Source organism: Trichomycterus rosablanca, chromosome 18 (genome assembly GCF_030014385.1).
Source record: "Trichomycterus rosablanca isolate fTriRos1 chromosome 18, fTriRos1.hap1, whole genome shotgun sequence".
In the NCBI taxonomy this organism is placed as follows: Eukaryota; Metazoa; Chordata; class Actinopteri; order Siluriformes; family Trichomycteridae; genus Trichomycterus; species Trichomycterus rosablanca.
The window spans coordinates 10715710-10738394 of record NC_086005.1 but is presented as its reverse complement, the minus strand read 5'-3'; the positions used below and the strand labels follow the sequence as shown (position 1 = coordinate 10738394).

General features: G+C 36.1%; 1 protein-coding gene and 1 long non-coding RNA gene across 3 annotated transcripts in view; one reads left to right on the top strand and one right to left on the bottom strand.

Annotated features, from left to right (window-relative positions):
* rps25 (ribosomal protein S25) overlaps positions 1 to 22685 on the bottom strand; it is a 240040-nt gene that overhangs the window by 115073 nt on the left and 102282 nt on the right. Inside the window, exon 1 of one of the 2 annotated variants that reach the window (XM_063014575.1) lies at positions 19940 to 19944. The exons of the other annotated variant lie outside the window; for it this stretch is intronic. Within the exon in view, the coding sequence (XP_062870645.1) occupies positions 19940 to 19941 (2 nt within the window). The 5' untranslated portion in view covers positions 19942 to 19944. Of the gene's footprint in view, positions 1 to 19939; positions 19945 to 22685 lie in introns of those variants that run through there. 2 annotated transcript variants of the gene reach the window in all.
* Positions 14402 to 22135, top strand: LOC134332777 (uncharacterized). Its single transcript, XR_010015307.1, has 4 exons — positions 14402 to 14513; positions 18852 to 18904; positions 19306 to 19419; positions 21962 to 22135. It is a non-coding gene; the product is annotated as an uncharacterized LOC134332777 (long non-coding RNA).

The following is a 22685-nucleotide window of genomic DNA, read 5'->3' as shown; positions in this document are numbered from 1 at the left end:
CACATTATGCTAAAGCATTATGTTCTATGATTCAGAATGACTGATTATTTTCTTTTTCTTTCTCTAGCTTTAAATAAATGCACCACTCTGACTGAATGTGTTATCAGAGGGAGCGTTTGCTGCAAGACCGACCTCTGCAACAAATAATCACTAATACTGAATTATACTTCTAAACTGAGAAACATTCCATTTTTATACTGATAATGTAAATAAAACAGTTTAATTGTACAATAAAGATCTGCACGTACTTCAGTTGGTCCATTCTACAATTGTATCATTTGTAAATGGTATTGTAGTTATAACATGTTAGTGTGTGTTGTACTGTAATAAGTGTATTAGATGTAGCAGTGTTGTTGGAATTTTAAAGACCTTAATGCTAAGGCAAGACAAGTGCCAACAGCATTCTCTTATTAGAAAGTGTCTATTGATAAATAAATAACATTGTGTGGCTACAGACAGTGCTAACAGGGTAAAAGATCCCAACAGCACGGTGGCACCTGCTACACTCATATCAGGACAACACACACTACCATGTCATTACCATGATTGTGGTTTTGCAGATATATGAATGGTCCATAACTTTTTAAGTTGGGGTCCTGTAGGAGTTTATTTTATGAATGGAGTAGAGTACACAGAGCAACAAACTCTTTCATGCATGCAAGGCATGTATAAACGTGGTTAAATTAAACGTTAACACAGCATTAGATAAACAACAGTTATTCAACTGTATTCAATCAAGAATAGCTCATTTGAGCACCTTGCATAGTTCTGAAAGAGAATACAAAATAAGTCACATAATAACGGCATTACATACACTTAAACTTTAAACTTTTAAAGAAATTAAAACTAAAACCACACATTACTAACCTTAGGCGTTCCACTAAACGAGTCAAAAACAGGTGTGCGCATGCTCGGTAGGACAAATCGATGGGTAGGATAAATCTACAGAGCACCCGCTGCTCGTTTAGGACAGTAACTGCAGAGCGATATGTGCTTTCACGTCCAAGTCTCAAAAAGTCTCCAATAAAAATAACTTTTTTGAAAAAAAGTCGCTGGGGGGTCTGAAAACTCACTAAATAAAGCCGCTAAGTTGGCAACACTGGTTACGAAGTACTTAGCATCACAAACATTTTGGGAAATGCACCCCAGATCTTGGTTCAACATTTGTCTGACAGGGAACTTGCTTCTGGGCCATATCTTTCCCAGTCCATGAAATATTGGTTGTTCCCTTTTACCAGACACAATTAAACAATAATTGAACATACACATTTAGTAAATATACTGTAAATCTATATACAGTACATGTAAATATATTGTGACAATATACAGTACACGTGAGTACATAATTATTTAGTACTACTACAAATAGAGATTGATGTGATTCAACATTTGTTTATTTAGTGGAGGTGGTCAAAGAAAACAATGCGTTTGCAGTGCAAATAGATTTTGCTCTTTGGTAAATTGAAACATCAATTATTGCTGTTAAGTATCTTATGTCTATACACACTCAAACTGAAAACACTTTAGTAAATGATCTTGCTAACTTGGTGACCCTTGACAGAAGATTTAAGTTGCAGGCTTTTAGATGTGATCCTGCTCTGTGTGCATCTGATGTTGAATCACAGGTGGCTCCTGGAGTCAGCCATCTTACGTGCTTCTGTTAACCTTAAGTGTTAACTTTATAACCCAAAGAGGGTTATACTAGAATCTTAAAGTTTCAACATGAACATAAACACTGTTTCACAACTGTTTGACAGTCCAGCCTCCAAGATGCTGTAATTTCTGAACCTGTAGGTCTCTGTATAACCTGCAGGCAACATCAGGATTATGGACAAACCAAAATGATTTGATGACATTTTAAATAAATACAGTAATCCTGCTAATTTTTATAAATTGTTTGACTCTAAAGACTGTAACCAATTCGTTTTCTAATAACAACAAGTTAATATTTCGGGGGTTTAGTATTTCATTTATACAGAGGCCTACAGGTTCAGAAATTACAGCATCTAAGAGGCTGGACTGTCAAACAGTTGTAGAACAGTGTTCATGTTCATGTTGAAACTTTAATCCAATCTCCCAAAATGAACTAACTGCGTTGATTAAATCATCAAAGTCATCATCGTGTATACTCGATCCTGTTCCAACTCGTTTACTTAAAGATTTACTCCCAGCCATTGTAGATCCCCTGCTTACATTAATCAATGCATCCCTTAGCCTTGGGTACATACCTAAGTTGTTTAAAAGTGCTGTTATTAAACCCCTGATTAAAAAACCTAACCTTGATCCACATGTTTTATCTAATTATAGGCCAATTTCAAACCTCCCTTTTGTCTCTAAGATATTAGAAAAAGTCGTTTCCAAACAATTACTGTATGTTCTTATTTGAATGAAAATTGTATTCATGAAAAATTGCAATCTGGTTTTAGACCCAAGCATAGTACCGAAACCGCATTAATTAGAGTAGTTAACAAGTTGTTAATGTCTTCTGATAATGGATGTGTCTCTTTTCTTGTTCTATTAGATCTTAGTGCAGCATTTGATACGGTCGATCATAACATTTTACTGGAGAGGCTAGAAAATACAGTAGGTGTTAAAGGACTCGCACTCTCTTGGTTTAAATCATATTTGACTGACCGCTCTCAATTGGTTTATGTAAATCATAAATGCTCAGAAACTACAAAAGTGTGGTGTTCCACAAGGGTCGGTACTGGGACCGCTATTATTTACACTCTATAACTTAATTCAGATAAAACAGAGGTTTTACTTGTTGGCTCTAAAGCTGCAAGAGACAAGTTGTCTAACCTGGTGCTAAACCTAAACACTTTCTCTGTTAATCACAGCCCAGATGTAAAAAACTGTCACACTAGGTTCAGATCTTTCCTTTGATACACACGTCAATAATATTACTAGAGTTGCTTTCTATCATTTAATAATAATAATCATTTGCATAATATTTCTAAAATAAGAAATATACTATCTGTTAATGACACCGAAAAACTGATCCATGCGTTTATAACTTCTCGGTTGGATTATCGTAATGCTCTTCTAACTGGATGCTCTGGTAGATCCATAAACAAACTCCAGTTAGTTCAAAATACAGCAGCTCCAGTGCTAACTAGAACTAAAAAATTTGATCATATTAGTCCTGTTCTATAATCTCTACACTGGCTGCCAGTTAAATTCTGCATTGATTACAAAATACTTTTACTAACCTATAAAGCGCTACATGGTCTGGCTCCACAGTATCTGAGTGAACTTATTAATCACTACAACCCACTTCGCTCACAAGATGCAGGGTTACTTATAGTTCCTAGAATTAAAAAGATCAGGGCTGGTGGAAGAGCATTTTCTTACAAAGCTCCACAACTTTGGAATAATCTTCCTGCCTCTGTTCGGGATTCGGACACAGTCTCAATGTTTAAGTCTAGACTGAAAACATATTTATTTTCTCAGGCTTTTGACTAGTGTAGACAAGGGTGCAGAGCTTGGGGACTTGGACACTTTTTGGATAGAATAATCAAATACAATGCCTCTATTTGTCATATATAGATATATATTTTTGGATTAGTCATGCAATAGGTACTGAGAAAACTGTGTTATTTTTATGTTAAACATGTAGTTAGTAATAAGGAACATCAGAAGAACTTTGTCTGCAGAAAGTAACATCACTGTTCCTTTTATATGTTACAGAATTATGAAGCTCCTGCTTGTGACTCTGGTTCTTTCTCTGCTTTTGGTGGAGGGTGAGTGATTTAAGCTTTAAAAAAGTACATAATGATGAACTAATTATGACTCTTACACCCCTACAGGCTCATATTCAAGCCTATTGGCTTCAAAATGTAAAAACTAACGCAGTACTTGTACCTTTTCATCAAGTAACTTTCTTACTTCTACACAACACATTTAGAGGACACTTTTGCTTTAACGTGAGTTTTTATTTGATACCCTACCAAACTATTTGGCTGAAATTTTGGCCTTTAAAAGCATGCTTGTATATGGATTAAGTCTGGCCAGGTCAGATTTTATACGGTCCGCGTCTTAAATTGTATTATTTGTGGCCCACCAGCACAGTCAAACAAAAATAATAAATCATACAAATTTAATAATAAATCATACAAATTTAATTTAATTTAACATTGTTCTTCGTGATACACTGTAACTGTTAAAAAAGCTCACATTATGCTAAAGCATTATGTTCTATGATTCAGAATGACTGATTATTTTCTTTTTCTTTCTCTAGCTTTAAATAAATGCACCACTCTGACTGAATGTGTTATCAGAGGGAGCGTTTGCTGCAAGACCGACCTCTGCAACAAATAATCACTAATACTGAATTATACTTCTAAACTGAGAAACATTCCATTTTTATACTGATAATGTAAATAAAACAGTTTAATTGTACAATAAAGATCTGCACGTACTTCAGTTGGTCCATTCTACAATTGTATCATTTGTAAATGGTATTGTAGTTATAACATGTTAGTGTGTGTTGTACTGTAATAAGTGTATTAGATGTAGCAGTGTTGTTGGAATTTTAAAGACCTTAATGCTAAGGCAAGACAAGTGCCAACAGCATTCTCTTATTAGAAAGTGTCTATTGATAAATAAATAACATTGTGTGGCTACAGACAGTGCTAACAGGGTAAAAGATCCCAACAGCACGGTGGCACCTGCTACACTCATATCAGGACAACACACACTACCATGTCATTACCATGATTGTGGTTTTGCAGATATATGAATGGTCCATAACTTTTTAAGTTGGGGTCCTGTAGGAGTTTATTTTATGAATGGAGTAGAGTACACAGAGCAACAAACTCTTTCATGCATGCAAGGCATGTATAAACGTGGTTAAATTAAACGTTAACACAGCATTAGATAAACAACAGTTATTCAACTGTATTCAATCAAGAATAGCTCATTTGAGCACCTTGCATAGTTCTGAAAGAGAATACAAAATAAGTCACATAATAACGGCATTACATACACTTAAACTTTAAACTTTTAAAGAAATTAAAACTAAAACCACACATTACTAACCTTAGGCGTTCCACTAAACGAGTCAAAAACAGGTGTGCGCATGCTCGGTAGGACAAATCGATGGGTAGGATAAATCTACAGAGCACCCGCTGCTCGTTTAGGACAGTAACTGCAGAGCGATATGTGCTTTCACGTCCAAGTCTCAAAAAGTCTCCAATAAAAATAACTTTTTTGAAAAAAAGTCGCTGGGGGGTCTGAAAACTCACTAAATAAAGCCGCTAAGTTGGCAACACTGGTTACGAAGTACTTAGCATCACAAACATTTTGGGAAATGCACCCCAGATCTTGGTTCAACATTTGTCTGACAGGGAACTTGCTTCTGGGCCATATCTTTCCCAGTCCATGAAATATTGGTTGTTCCCTTTTACCAGACACAATTAAACAATAATTGAACATACACATTTAGTAAATATACTGTAAATCTATATACAGTACATGTAAATATATTGTGACAATATACAGTACACGTGAGTACATAATTATTTAGTACTACTACAAATAGAGATTGATGTGATTCAACATTTGTTTATTTAGTGGAGGTGGTCAAAGAAAACAATGCGTTTGCAGTGCAAATAGATTTTGCTCTTTGGTAAATTGAAACATCAATTATTGCTGTTAAGTATCTTATGTCTATACACACTCAAACTGAAAACACTTTAGTAAATGATCTTGCTAACTTGGTGACCCTTGACAGAAGATTTAAGTTGCAGGCTTTTAGATGTGATCCTGCTCTGTGTGCATCTGATGTTGAATCACAGGTGGCTCCTGGAGTCAGCCATCTTACGTGCTTCTGTTAACCTTAAGTGTTAACTTTATAACCCAAAGAGGGTTATACTAGAATCTTAAAGTTTCAACATGAACATAAACACTGTTTCACAACTGTTTGACAGTCCAGCCTCCAAGATGCTGTAATTTCTGAACCTGTAGGTCTCTGTATAACCTGCAGGCAACATCAGGATTATGGACAAACCAAAATGATTTGATGACATTTTAAATAAATACAGTAATCCTGCTAATTTTTATAAATTGTTTGACTCTAAAGACTGTAACCAATTCGTTTTCTAATAACAACAAGTTAATATTTCGGGGGTTTAGTATTTCATTTATACAGAGGCCTACAGGTTCAGAAATTACAGCATCTAAGAGGCTGGACTGTCAAACAGTTGTAGAACAGTGTTCATGTTCATGTTGAAACTTTAATCCAATCTCCCAAAATGAACTAACTGCGTTGATTAAATCATCAAAGTCATCATCGTGTATACTCGATCCTGTTCCAACTCGTTTACTTAAAGATTTACTCCCAGCCATTGTAGATCCCCTGCTTACATTAATCAATGCATCCCTTAGCCTTGGGTACATACCTAAGTTGTTTAAAAGTGCTGTTATTAAACCCCTGATTAAAAAACCTAACCTTGATCCACATGTTTTATCTAATTATAGGCCAATTTCAAACCTCCCTTTTGTCTCTAAGATATTAGAAAAAGTCGTTTCCAAACAATTACTGTATGTTCTTATTTGAATGAAAATTGTATTCATGAAAAATTGCAATCTGGTTTTAGACCCAAGCATAGTACCGAAACCGCATTAATTAGAGTAGTTAACAAGTTGTTAATGTCTTCTGATAATGGATGTGTCTCTTTTCTTGTTCTATTAGATCTTAGTGCAGCATTTGATACGGTCGATCATAACATTTTACTGGAGAGGCTAGAAAATACAGTAGGTGTTAAAGGACTCGCACTCTCTTGGTTTAAATCATATTTGACTGACCGCTCTCAATTGGTTTATGTAAATCATAAATGCTCAGAAACTACAAAAGTGTGGTGTTCCACAAGGGTCGGTACTGGGACCGCTATTATTTACACTCTATAACTTAATTCAGATAAAACAGAGGTTTTACTTGTTGGCTCTAAAGCTGCAAGAGACAAGTTGTCTAACCTGGTGCTAAACCTAAACACTTTCTCTGTTAATCACAGCCCAGATGTAAAAAACTGTCACACTAGGTTCAGATCTTTCCTTTGATACACACGTCAATAATATTACTAGAGTTGCTTTCTATCATTTAATAATAATAATCATTTGCATAATATTTCTAAAATAAGAAATATACTATCTGTTAATGACACCGAAAAACTGATCCATGCGTTTATAACTTCTCGGTTGGATTATCGTAATGCTCTTCTAACTGGATGCTCTGGTAGATCCATAAACAAACTCCAGTTAGTTCAAAATACAGCAGCTCCAGTGCTAACTAGAACTAAAAAATTTGATCATATTAGTCCTGTTCTATAATCTCTACACTGGCTGCCAGTTAAATTCTGCATTGATTACAAAATACTTTTACTAACCTATAAAGCGCTACATGGTCTGGCTCCACAGTATCTGAGTGAACTTATTAATCACTACAACCCACTTCGCTCACAAGATGCAGGGTTACTTATAGTTCCTAGAATTAAAAAGATCAGGGCTGGTGGAAGAGCATTTTCTTACAAAGCTCCACAACTTTGGAATAATCTTCCTGCCTCTGTTCGGGATTCGGACACAGTCTCAATGTTTAAGTCTAGACTGAAAACATATTTATTTTCTCAGGCTTTTGACTAGTGTAGACAAGGGTGCAGAGCTTGGGGACTTGGACACTTTTTGGATAGAATAATCAAATACAATGCCTCTATTTGTCATATATAGATATATATTTTTGGATTAGTCATGCAATAGGTACTGAGAAAACTGTGTTATTTTTATGTTAAACATGTAGTTAGTAATAAGGAACATCAGAAGAACTTTGTCTGCAGAAAGTAACATCACTGTTCCTTTTATATGTTACAGAATTATGAAGCTCCTGCTTGTGACTCTGGTTCTTTCTCTGCTTTTGGTGGAGGGTGAGTGATTTAAGCTTTAAAAAAGTACATAATGATGAACTAATTATGACTCTTACACCCCTACAGGCTCATATTCAAGCCTATTGGCTTCAAAATGTAAAAACTAACGCAGTACTTGTACCTTTTCATCAAGTAACTTTCTTACTTCTACACAACACATTTAGAGGACACTTTTGCTTTAACGTGAGTTTTTATTTGATACCCTACCAAACTATTTGGCTGAAATTTTGGCCTTTAAAAGCATGCTTGTATATGGATTAAGTCTGGCCAGGTCAGATTTTATACGGTCCGCGTCTTAAATTGTATTATTTGTGGCCCACCAGCACAGTCAAACAAAAATAATAAATCATACAAATTTAATAATAAATCATACAAATTTAATTTAATTTAACATTGTTCTTCGTGATACACTGTAACTGTTAAAAAAGCTCACATTATGCTAAAGCATTATGTTCTATGATTCAGAATGACTGATTATTTTCTTTTTCTTTCTCTAGCTTTAAATAAATGCACCACTCTGACTGAATGTGTTATCAGAGGGAGCGTTTGCTGCAAGACCGACCTCTGCAACAAATAATCACTAATACTGAATTATACTTCTAAACTGAGAAACATTCCATTTTTATACTGATAATGTAAATAAAACAGTTTAATTGTACAATAAAGATCTGCACGTACTTCAGTTGGTCCATTCTACAATTGTATCATTTGTAAATGGTATTGTAGTTATAACATGTTAGTGTGTGTTGTACTGTAATAAGTGTATTAGATGTAGCAGTGTTGTTGGAATTTTAAAGACCTTAATGCTATGGCAAGACAAGTGCCAACAGCATTCTCTTATTAGAAAGTGTCTATTGATAAATAAATAACATTGTGTGGCTACAGACAGTGCTAACAGGGTAAAAGATCCCAACAGCACGGTGGCACCTGCTACACTCATATCAGGACAACACCCACTACCATGTCATTACCATGATTGTGGTTTTGCAGATATATGAATGGTCCATAACTTTTTAAGTTGGGGTCCTGTAGGAGTTTATTTTATGAATGGAGTAGAGTACACAGAGCAACAAACTCTTTCATGCATGCAAGGCATGTATAAACGTGGTTAAATTAAATGTTAACACAGCATTAGATAAACAACAGTTATTCAACTGTATTCAATCAAGAATAGCTCATTTGAGCACCTTGCATAGTTCTGAAAGAGAATACAAAATAAGTCACATAATAACGGCATTACATACACTTAAACTTTAAACTTTTAAAGAAATTAAAACTAAAACCACACATTACTAACCTTAGGCGTTCCACTAAACGAGTCAAAAACAGGTGTGCGCATGCTCGGTAGGACAAATCGATGGGTAGGATAAATCTACAGAGCACCCGCTGCTCGTTTAGGACAGTAACTGCAGAGCGATATGTGCTTTCACGTCCAAGTCTCAAAAAGTCTCCAATAAAAATAACTTTTTTGAAAAAAAGTCGCTGGGGGGTCTGAAAACTCACTAAATAAAGCCGCTAAGTTGGCAACACTGGTTACGAAGTACTTAGCATCACAAACATTTTGGGAAATGCACCCCAGATCTTGGTTCAACATTTGTCTGACAGGGAACTTGCTTCTGGGCCATATCTTTCCCAGTCCATGAAATATTGGTTGTTCCCTTTTACCAGACACAATTAAACAATAATTGAACATACACATTTAGTAAATATACTGTAAATCTATATACAGTACATGTAAATATATTGTGACAATATACAGTACACGTGAGTACATAATTATTTAGTACTACTACAAATAGAGATTGATGTGATTCAACATTTGTTTATTTAGTGGAGGTGGTCAAAGAAAACAATGCGTTTGCAGTGCAAATAGATTTTGCTCTTTGGTAAATTGAAACATCAATTATTGCTGTTAAGTATCTTATGTCTATACACACTCAAACTGAAAACACTTTAGTAAATGATCTTGCTAACTTGGTGACCCTTGACAGAAGATTTAAGTTGCAGGCTTTTAGATGTGATCCTGCTCTGTGTGCATCTGATGTTGAATCACAGGTGGTTCCTGGAGTCAGCCATCTTACGTGCTTCTGTTAACCTTAAGTGTTAACTTTATAACCCAAAGAGGGTTATACTAGAATCTTAAAGTTTCAACATGAACATAAACACTGTTTTACAACTGTTTGACAGTCCAGCCTCCAAGATGCTGTAATTTCTGAACCTGTAGGTCTCTGTATAACCTGCAGGCAACATCAGGATTATGGACAAACCAAAATGATTTGATGACATTTTAAATAAATACAGTAATCCTGCTAATTTTTATAAATTGTTTGACTCTAAAGACTGTAACCAATTCGTTTTCTAATAACAACAAGTTAATATTTCGGGGGTTTAGTATTTCATTTATACAGAGGCCTACAGGTTCAGAAATTACAGCATCTAAGAGGCTGGACTGTCAAACAGTTGTAGAACAGTGTTCATGTTCATGTTGAAACTTTAATCCAATCTCCCAAAATGAACTAACTGCGTTGATTAAATCATCAAAGTCATCATCGTGTATACTCGATCCTGTTCCAACTCGTTTACTTAAAGATTTACTCCCAGCCATTGTAGATCCCCTGCTTACATTAATCAATGCATCCCTTAGCCTTGGGTACATTCCTAAGTTGTTTAAAAGTGCTGTTATTAAACCTCTGATTAAAAAACCTAACCTTGATCCACATGTTTTATCTAATTATAGGCCAATTTCAAACCTCCCTTTTGTCTCTAAGATATTAGAAAAAGTCGTTTCCAAACAATTACTGTATGTTCTTATTTGAATGAAAATTGTATTCATGAAAAATTGCAATCTGGTTTTAGACCCAAGCATAGTACCGAAACCGCATTAATTAGAGTAGTTAACAAGTTGTTAATGTCTTCTGATAATGGATGTGTCTCTTTTCTTGTTCTATTAGATCTTAGTGCAGCATTTGATACGGTCGATCATAACATTTTACTGGAGAGGCTAGAAAATACAGTAGGTGTTAAAGGACTCGCACTCTCTTGGTTTCAATCATATTTGACTGACCGCTCTCAATTGGTTTATGTAAATCATAAATGCTCGGAAACTACAAAAGTGTGGTGTTCCACAAGGGTCGGTACTGGGACCGCTATTATTTACACTCTATAACTTAATTCAGATAAAACAGAGGTTTTACTTGTTGGCTCTAAAGCTGCAAGAGACAAGTTGTCTAACCTGGTGCTAAACCTAAACACTTTCTCTGTTAATCCCAGCCCAGATGTAAAAAACTGTCACACTAGGTTCAGATCTTTCCTTTGATACACACGTCAATAATATTACTAGAGTTGCTTTCTATCATTTAATAATAATAATCATTTGCATAATATTTCTAAAATAAGAAATATACTATCTGTTAATGACACCGAAAAACTGATCCATGCGTTTATAACTTCTCGGTTGGATTATCGTAATGCTCTTCTAACTGGATGCTCTGGTAGATCCATAAACAAACTCCAGTTAGTTCAAAATACAGCAGCTCCAGTGCTAACTAGAACTAAAAAATTTGATCATATTAGTCCTGTTCTATAATCTCTACACTGGCTGCCAGTTAAATTCCGCATTGATTACAAAATACTTTTACTAACCTATAAAGCGCTACATGGTCTGGCTCCACAGTATCTGAGTGAACTTATTAATCACTACAACCCACTTCGCTCACAAGATGCAGGGTTACTTATAGTTCCTAGAATTAAAAAGATCACGGCTGGTGGAAGAGCATTTTCTTACAAAGCTCCACAACTTTGGAATAATCTTCCTGCCTCTGTTCGGGATTCGGACACAGTCTCAATGTTTAAGTCTAGACTGAAAACATATTTATTTTCTCAGGCTTTTGACTAGTGTAGACAAGGGTGCAGAGCTTGGGGACTTGGACACTTTTTGGATAGAATAATCAAATACAATGCCTCTATTTGTCATATATAGATATATATTTTTGGATTAGTCATGCAATAGGTACTGAGAAAACTGTGTTATTTTTATGTTAAACATGTAGTTAGTAATAAGGAACATCAGAAGAACTTTGTCTGCAGAAAGTAACATCACTGTTCCTTTTATATGTTACAGAATTATGAAGCTCCTGCTTGTGACTATGGTTCTTTCCCTGCTTTTGGTGGAGAGTAAGTGATTTAAGCTTTAAAAAAAGTACAAAATGATGCACTAATTATGACTCTTAATGAATTATGACACTTGCATAAACTAGAGGTTTTATTTGATGCCATATCTATTCTTGGCTGAAATGTTGGCCTTCATAAGCATGCTTGTATATGGAATAAGTACTCCAAATTGAAACCTTTTCCAATGGAAGGAGTGCTTGAGGCCCTGCATTGCACTGCATCCCTGCATCATCATAGCCGATATAGCTTTATATTCAACATCATCACTGTTGCTTGTATAAAGTAGAATATATCCCAAATTATGCCATGAACTTCCTGTCTGTTGAATGTGATCCATTTATAAAACTCTCTGCAATCTGACATTTAATGTCTTTAACAAAATCTGCAAATATATAATTTTTATGTGATAACTTATGTGCTACAGGTTCTGCTCTTCAATGTTACTGTGATTATTATCAGGATACATGTATTGGTGAATTTTGCACTAATGGAAACAACACATGCATGAGGACAGCAGTAATGCCCATGACTGGCCGTGGTATGTTTTTTTATTAAGACACTTTTATATAGCTTTTACTCTGTAGTTTTACGGTTTAATTCCAAGTGGCTTACTGCAAGGATAGTAACAAGAAGAGTATGTGAAGGTCAGGTTTCTAATCTAGAATGTGTGTGTGTGTGTGTGTGTGTGTGCGTAAAGATGTAGCTTTGAAAAGTGTGTGTGAAGTTGGAAGTTGCTGTGTAGAGACTGTTAAGGTGAAAAAAATAAAAATGCAGAAGGACCAGAAACCTTAGCAACAGCCCTGAATGTGTGTTGATAAGAGGATAGGGTGAGATTTACCAAAAAACAACATAGCTTCTGTAATGGAATGTTCCAATGGTTAACTATCATATAATATTGCACACATTGCTGAAGACAAATCAAGTGAATGGTGCCCAATTTATCTAGGCACAATGTTAACCATTTAATTTTATAATATCAATAAGTTATATCTGAGTGAGTTCAGTACTTCATGTGTTCTTGATTTGGGATTTATTCTAATTAAAGGAAAAGCATATTAACCCCTAGAGCAACAGTTCACAACATTGGGGTATGGACCCCACATGAGGTTGAGTTCAGAGCTCTATGCAAGTTACTGGCATTCCTCTAGACCATCATACCCTATCAAACCTTGTCTTTATAGACCTTGCTTTGTGAATTTACCCAACAAATTTATTTTACATAATTGACTTTATACACTGAGCAGTGCGTGTGGCTAAAAATACGTTCTTTATTTTCAAATACGTTCTTTATTTTATTAAGCAGGCATCTGATTTCGAAATTAAATAATAATTAGATATAATAACTATTGTGTATATTGTGACTTAATATAAAGTAGTAGAGTGAAAGTAGAGTGAGAACATTATAAATAAATTACAAATAAAGATTACTTTGTTTAGAATTTGTTTATTTGCTGGGAAATGTTAAAAGAGGAAGGTGCTCGCATTGTCTGTTTTAGTTTATACTAACTTGGGATTAATTTTTTGATGTTAAGTGAAAAAACAGATTTTAGGTTTTTCCACTTATGATGAAAGTTTCACCAGCTTTTTAGTCTTTATAGCACATCATTTTTGGATTAGAACAATTAGAGTACTTTTGGATTATTCATAGAATTTTAATCTAAATTTTAAGCTACTTAAGCTTTAAAATGTTATAAAAATTAAAAATGGGTTAATAGCTAATGGTTTTTTCATCCCACATCACCCACTGCTGCTTATATAAAGCAGATTGATATTGTCATGATAGTGCCATGAACCCATTTATAAAATTCTCTGTACTCAGATACCTAATGGCTTCAACAAAAAACTGCAGATATATCATGTGCTACTCTGTTACAGGTTCTGCTCTTCAGTGTCAGAGATGTGCTGGTTTAAAATATAAATGTGTTGCTGAAACCTGGTATGTTCTTATTAAGACATTTATATTAAGTGTTTGCCTCTAAAGACTGTAATGAAAAAAAGAAAGTGTTAACCTTTAGAGCAACTGTTCACAATATTGGAGTCGGGATCCCACATCATGTGACCTGAGAAGAGATTTTAACTGGTTAGACTGGGTTGTAGGCAGCTAAATCTTAAACATTAATTAGTTAATGAATTAATTAAAATAATATTTACAGTACATGATTGTATACAGTGAAGATGATACACTGCAAACCATTGTTAATAATCACACAACACAAAATCCTTGTATTTGTACTAAGCAATGACAATAAAGTTAAATCTATCTATCTGTCAGTCTGTCTGTTTGCTTGTCTGTCTAATCAGGAGGGCGGGAACTTGCATAGCAGGATTATTTAAAAGGTGATGAACCAGTGGGATTCAGACCAGAAGATTCAGTTCAAGCTCTGCAGTAAAAGTCAACCCTCATACAGTGCTGGTGAAACTCTGAAGGTGAGGATATTTTACATTATACATACAATATGTACTGGAAAAACTGGAATTTTTTTGCAAAACATACAGCTAAATATACTGGATTTAGAAAGTTTTTTAGACCTTTTGTCTTTTTTCACACTTTACTGTGTTGTGTATTGATATTGAATGGATATAATTGCCATTTTTATAAATCAGTGTACAAAGTGTAAACATTCTTTTGTAGTCTTTTAAAAGTGACTTACAAACATAATCAAACACTTTATTCATTACTGTTATTTAGTACTACTACAAAAAGAGATTACTGTGATTGCTTCAGCATTTGTTCATTTGGGGGAATTGTGAAAGAGAAATGTGCTTGCATTTACCAAATCATATTTAGTTTATAATTACTGTGGATTAATTATTAATTAAATAATGAATGATACATGGAGTTTTTTTAAAATAAATTAATCGAATAGAATGCCTTCATTTATTTATTTTGTATATAAATATATATATATATATATATATATATATATATATATATATATATACACTGATCAGCCATAACATTAAAACCACCTCCTTGTTTCTACACTCACTGTACATTTTATCAGCTCCACTTACCATATAAAAGCATTTTGAAGTTCTTCAATTACTGACTGTAGTCCATCTGTTTCTCTACATACTTTTTTAGCCTGTTTTCACCCTGTTTTCCAATGATCAGGACCCCCACAGGACCACCACAGAGTATTATTTAGGTGGTGGATCATTCTCAGCACTGCAGTGACACTGACATGGTGGTGGTGTGTTAGTGTGTGTTGTGCTGGTATGAGTGGATCAGACACAGCAGCACTGCTGGAGTTTTTAAATTCAGTAAATAAAGTCAGAGACGATCGCTCATCTATTGCTGCTGTTTGAGTTGGTCATCTTCTAGACATTCATCAGTGGTCACAGGACTTTGCCCATGTGGTGCTGTTGTCTGGATATTTTTGGTTGGTTGACTATTCTTAGTTCCGCTAGTGACAGTGAGGTGTTTAAAAACCCCAGCAGCACTGCTGTGTTTTGTCCACTCATACCAGCACAACAAACACTAACACACCACCAGCATGTCAGTGTCACTGCAGTGCTGAGAATGATCCACCACCTAAATAATACCTGCTCTGTGGTGGTCCTGACCATTGAGGAACAGCATGAAAGGAGGCTAACAAAGCATGTAGAGAGACAGATGGACTACAGTCAGTAAAGGTAGAACTACAAAGTGCTTTTTTATGTTAAGTGGAACTGATAACATTGACAGATGTACAGTAAGTGTAGAAACAAGGAGGTGGTTTTAATGTTATGGCTGATCAGTATATATATATATATATATATATATATATATATATATATATATACAGTGTATCACAGAAGTGAGTACACCCCTCACATTTCTGCAGATATTTAAGTATATCTTTTCATGGGACAACACTGACAAAATGACACTTTGACACAATGAAAAGTAGTCTGTGTGCAGCTTATATAACAGTGTAAATTTATTCTTCCCTCAAAATAACTCAATATACAGCCATTAATGTCTAAACCACCGGCAACAAAAGTGAGTACACCCCTAAGAGACTACACCCCTAAATGTCCAAATTGAGCACTGCTTGTCATTTTCCCTCCAAAATGTCATGTGATTTGTTAGTGTTACTAGGTCTCAGGTGTGCATAGGGAGCAGGTATGTTCAATTTAGTAGTACAGCTCTCACACTCTCTCATACTGGTCACTGAAAGTTCCAACATGGCACCTCATGGCAAAGAACTCTCTGAGGATCTTAAAAGACGAATTGTTGCGCTACATGAAGATGGCCAAGGCTACAAGAAGATTGCCAACACCCTGAAACTGAGCTGCAGCACAGTGGCCAAGATCATCCAACGTTTTAAAAGAGCAGGGTCCACTCAGAACAGACCTCGCGTTGGTCGTCCAAAGAAGCTGAGTGCACGTGCTCAGCGTCACATCCAACTGCTGTCTTTGAAAGATAGGCGCAGGAGTGCTGTCAGCATTGCTGCAGAGATTGAAAAGGTGGGGGGTCAGCCTGTCAGTGCTCAGACCATACGCCGCACACTACATCAAATTGGTCTGCATGGCTGTCACCCCAGAAGGAAGCCTCTTCTGAAGTCTCTACACAAGAAAGCCCGCAAACAGTTTGCTGAAGACATGTCAACAAAGGACATGGATTACTGGAACCATGTCCTATGGTCTGATGAGACCAAGATTAATTTGTTTGGTTCAAGCATGTGTGGCGGCAATCAGGTGAGGAGTACAAAGATAAGTGTGTCATGCCTACAGTCAAGCATGGTGGTGGGAATGCCATGGTCTGGGGCTGCATGAGTGCAGCAGGTGTTGGGGAGTTACATTTCATTGAGGGACACATGAACTCCAATATATACTGTGAAATACTGAAGCAGAGTATGATCCCCTCCCTCCGGAAACTGGGTCGCAGGGCAGTGTTCCAGCATGATAATGACCCCAAACACACCTCTAAGACGACCACTGCTTTATTGAAGAGGCTGAGGGTAAAGGTGATGGACTGGCCAAGCATGTCTCCAGACCTAAACCCAATAGAACATCTTTGGGGCATCCTCAAGCGGAAGGTGGAGGAGCGCAAAGTCTCGAATATTCGCCAGCTCCGTGATGTCGTCATGGAGGAGTGGAAAAGCATTCCAGTGGCAACCTGTGAAGCTCTGGTAAACTCCATGCCCAGGAGAGTTAAGGCAGTTCTGGGAAATAATGGTGGCCACACAAAATATTGACACTTCAGGAACTTTCACTAAGGGGTGTACTCACTTTTGTTGCCGGTGGTTTAGACATTAATGGCTGTATATTGAGTTATTTTGAGGGAAGAATAAATTTACACTGTTATATAAGCTGCACACAGACTACTTTTCATTGTGTCAAAGTGTCATTTTGTCAGTGTTGTCCCATGAAAAGATATACTTAAATATCTGCAGAAATGTTAGGGGTGTACTCACTTTTGTGATACACTGTATATATATATATATTAGGGCAAACCAAACAGGAAATATAAAGCAAATGCTGATATATATAAATTGAAACCTTATATATATATATAAGGTTTTTTATATATATATAAATTGAAACTTGAGATATACTGTATATATAAATTGAAACCTGATATATATCAATTGAAACCTGATATATATATAAATGGAAACTTGAGATATATAATTCGAAACAGTTGAAAAGGTTTCAGTTTTCAGTTTGTTCTCAAATAACAACAAACACACATTGTGAACAACTTGTATTTTAATTTTCCGAAATCAGCATTTATATCAGTTCAATCAAAAATAAACGCGCATGCGCCTGCACGCGCTTACATGCTTATAATATTATGTAGACAGTGTAAAGCAAGCACAAGTATTAAAAAAGTCATAATAACGACGCGTCCTGTTGTCCTGACTTTTGTGTTTGTATTTGTGACGTGCACATATTTGCTCTGCAAAAAAAGAAACAATGTGGGGAAGCGATTTTTGTACTGGACGTTGTAACGTGGTCATGTTAGTTTTATACACAAAAATCACAACAGTCAGATCATGTTGTCACGTTATTACTATCAATGTGTGTTTGTTTGTTATTTGAAACGAAACTGAAGACTGAAACCTTTTCAATTTTGGTATTTGAAGTGAAAAATTAATGACCAAAGTTACACAAACCCTTTTGCTTGCATTGTGCATGGGGGTACTTAAGTTTTAGTTTATATATATCAGGTTTCAATGTATATATATCAGCGTTTCAATTTATATATATCAGGTTTCGATTTATATATATCAGGTTTCGATTGATATATATCAGGTTTCGATTTATATATATCAAGTTTTAATTTATATATATCAAGTTTCAAATTATATATATATCAGGTTTTGATTTATATATATCAGGTTTCAATTTATATATATAAAGTTTCGATTTATATATATCAGGTTTCAATTTATATATATCAAGTTTCAATTTATATATATCAGGTTTCGATTTATATATATCAAGTTTCAATTTATATATATCAAGTTTCAATTAATGTATATCAGGTTTCGATTTATATATATCAAGTTTCAATTTATATATATCAAGTTTCAACTTATATATATCAGCGTTTGCTATATACTTCCTTTTTGGCTTGCCATAATATATATATATATATATATATATATATATATATATATATACACACACACACACACACACATTTAAAGTGTTCATGCAATTGGTACTGAGTAAACTGTGTTATTTTTATGTTAAACATGTAGTTAGTAATGAGGAACATCAGAACTTTGTCTGCAAAAAGGAACATCACTGTTCATTCTTTTCATGTTACAGAATCATGAAGCTCCTGCTTGTGACTCTGGTTCTTTCCCTGCTTTTAGTGGGAGGTAAGTGATTTAAGCTTTAAATGTGCTTAAATTTAAGCTTTAATAATGAAGTCCCAATAGACTTATATTTGGGCCTATCGGCTTCAAAAGCTAAAAACTAATGCAGTACTTGAGTACCTTTTCTATAAGACATTTTGTTAATACTCTATAACACACTTAGAAAACACTTTTGCTTTAACTAGAAGTTTTATTTGATTCTCTACCCAATTTTTTGGCTGTAATTTTAACCTTCAAAAGCATGTTTGTATGGATTAAGTACTCTAAATTGAAACCTTGCCATAAACTTCCTGCCTGGTGAATGTGATCAATTTATTCTCTCAAAATTCTCTGCAATCTGATACTTAATGGTTTGAACAAAAACTACAAGTATATCCATTTCTTTTGTGCTAACTCTGTTACAGGTTCTGCTCTTCAATGTTACAAGTCCAATGCTTATGAAAGTACAAAGACTGTTCAAACTTGCAGTGGTGGAGAAGACGCATGCACTAGGCAATCAATGTTTATGGCCACTGGTTGTATGTACCCCCCCTCTCTCTCACTATATATATATATAAATATACAGTATATATGTATATACACTATATTGCCAAAAGTATTCGCTTGTCTGCCTTCACACACGCATATGAACTTGAGTGACATTCCATTCTTAATTCATAGGGTTTAATATGATGTCGGCCCACCCTTTGCATCTATAACAGCTAACTCTGCTGGGAAAGCTTATCACAGGGTTTAGGAGTGTGTTTATGGGAATTTTTGACCATTGTTCCAGAAGCGCATTTGTGAGGTCAGACACTGATGTTGGACAAGAAGGCCTGGCTCGCAGTCTCCGCTCTAATTCATCCCAAAGGTGTTCTATCGGGTTGAGGTCAGGACTCTGTGCAGGCCAGTGAAGTTCTTCCACACCAAACTCGCTCATTCATGTCTTTATGGACCTTGCTTTGTGCACTGGTGCGCAGTCATGTTGGAACAGGAAGGGGCCATCCCCAAACTGTTTCCACAAAGTTGGGAGCATGAAATTGTCCAAAGTCTCTTGGTATGCTGAAGCATTAAGAGTTCCTTTTACTGGAACTAAGGGGCCGAGCCCAACTCCTGAAAGACATCTCCACACCATAATCCCCCCTCCACCAAACTTTACACTTGGCACAATGCAGTCAGACAAGTACCGTTCTCCTGGCAACCGCTAAACCCAGACTCGTCCATCAGATTGCCAGACAAAGAAGCGTGATTTTCCCTCCAGAGAACACGTCTCCACTGCTCTAGAGTCCAGTGGTGTCGCATACGACGTTTTGCATTGCGCTTGGTGATGTAAGGCTTGGATGCAGCTGCTCGGCCATGTAAACCCATTCCATGAAGCTCTCTACACACTGTTCTTGAGCTCATCTGAAGGCCACATGAAGTTTGGAGGTCTGTAGCGACTGACTGTGCAGAAAGTTGGTGACTATGTGCCTCAGCTGTAACCCCATTCTGTCATTTCACGTGGCTCTAACACTTTGTGGCTGAGTTGCTGTCGTTCCCAATCACTTCTACTTTGTTATAATACCACTGACAGTCGACTGTGGAATATTTAGTAGTGAGGAAATTTCACGACTGGACTTGTTGCACAGGTGGCATCCAATCATGGTACCACACTGGAATTCACTGAGCTCCTGAGACCGACCCATCCTTTCACTAATGTTTGTAGAAGTAGTCTGCATGCCTAGGTGCTTGGTTTTATACACCTGTGGCCATGGAAGTGATTGGAACACCTGAATTTTGATGGGTGAGTGAATACTTTTGGCAATATACAGTATATATAATCAAGATGAGTGTGTGAGAGCCAGGTTTTAGATTCCTGTGTTGATGTGTGAGTGTATATGTAAAGATGTAGCTTAGAAAAGTGTGTGTGTGTGTGAAGTTGGTATGTAGAAAGTGTTAAAGTAAAACATTAAAATGCAAGTGTGGGAATAAAGGACCAAAAGCCTTAGCAATAGGCCTGAATGTACCATATTCTAGGCACAATGTTAACCATTTCATTTTCTAATATGAGTAAGTTCTAAACAGCTAAATCAAACCAATTTCATTAAATGATAAAATTATAATTCAGATTTCATAAATCTGAAGCTTATTTTACTGTTATAACAATGTCAGGTGCATGAGGTTTGATCGCCTAGTCTGTTTGACCGCATGTGCTGGATTACAATATGTGCAGTTTATTAATACAATGAATCTATTAAGATCTATTATGATTAACATACAAAATTGTCCATAACTGTGTGACATTATAGACCTGAACTGATTAATTTTGTGTAACCAGTAATTACCTGTCCTGTCATGAATGTAACCAAAGTGTGTAAAAACATGATGTTCTATTTATTTCCTTGGCTGCTCTCGTTTAGGGGTTGCAGGAGGATCATGATCCGCATTATTGATTTGGCACAGTTCTTATGCCGGATGCCCGTTCTGACACAACCCTCCCTATTTATCTGGGCTTGGGACCGGCACTACAATGCACTGGTTTATGCATCCTAGAGGCTTGGTATCTATAGGACAATTCAGTGTCTCCAATTAGCCTGGCTGCATGTTTTTGGACTGTGGGAGGAAACCGGAGCACCCGGAGGAAACCCACGCAGACAGGGGGAGAACATGCAAACTTCACACAGAAAGGACCCGGAACGCCCCACCTGGGGATTGAACCCAGAACCTTCTTGCTGTGAGGCGACAGTGCTACCCACTTAGCCACCGTGCTGCCCTGTAAAAATTGACACAACCCTCCTATTTGTATCTAATCTTGGACTTGGCACTGAGAGTGTACTGAAAAATGCACCTCCTAATGGCTATGCTGTTCAGAGCAATAACCCCCCCCCCCCCCCCCCCCCCCCCTTCCTTTAAAAAGTCACGTAGCTGCCTGCATGGCCGACCAAAAGCACCCCTGAGATTTGAACCCGGATCTCAGCTATGACAGACTGGTGCACCAAACTACCCAAAATATTTTTTTAAAAGGTTTGCTAAATGATGACATGAGCTACATGACTTTAAAATATGATCTATGGTTTATAAAGACTTTTTTTCTTTCTCTAGATTCAAGGTCATGCGTCAAAATGGCTGAATGTTGGAACAAAAACTGCTGCCAGACCAACCTCTGCAACAGTTAATCACGAATACTGAATCACACTTTTAAACTGAGAAACATTCAGCTTTTACATTGCAAATGTAAAATAAACAGTAGAATCGTAGAATAAAGATCTGCATGTACTTCACTTGGTCCTGGTGTTTTTGTACATTCTAGATTTGTAAATGGTAGTAGCGTAGTTATAACATGGTAGTGTGTGTTGTATTAGAATGAGCAAATTAGATGTAGCAGTGTTGTTGGGATATTAAACACCTTAATGCTAAGGCAAGATAGGTGCCAACAGCATTATCTTATCAGAAAGTGTCAGAAATTGTTGATAAATAACTAGAGAGAAAATATCATTGTGCATGGAAGAACAGCTCTAGCTACAGCTACAGCCAATGCTAAGTGGGTAAAGGATCCAAACAGCACGGCGGCACCTGCTACACACATACCAGAACAACACACACTACCATCATGTCATTACCATGTTTGTGTCATTGCAGTTATTAGAATGGTTCAGAACATAAACTCAGTGGGGGAGTTTCTTTTATGAATGGAATGTGTGGAATGGTGAGTACACAGAACAACAAACGATTGTATAACCACACACGCATCTAATTCATATAGTAGATGAAGCTAATCAAATGGACAGTGAATTTTTTGAAAGAGATTAATGCTAAAGTGACTGAG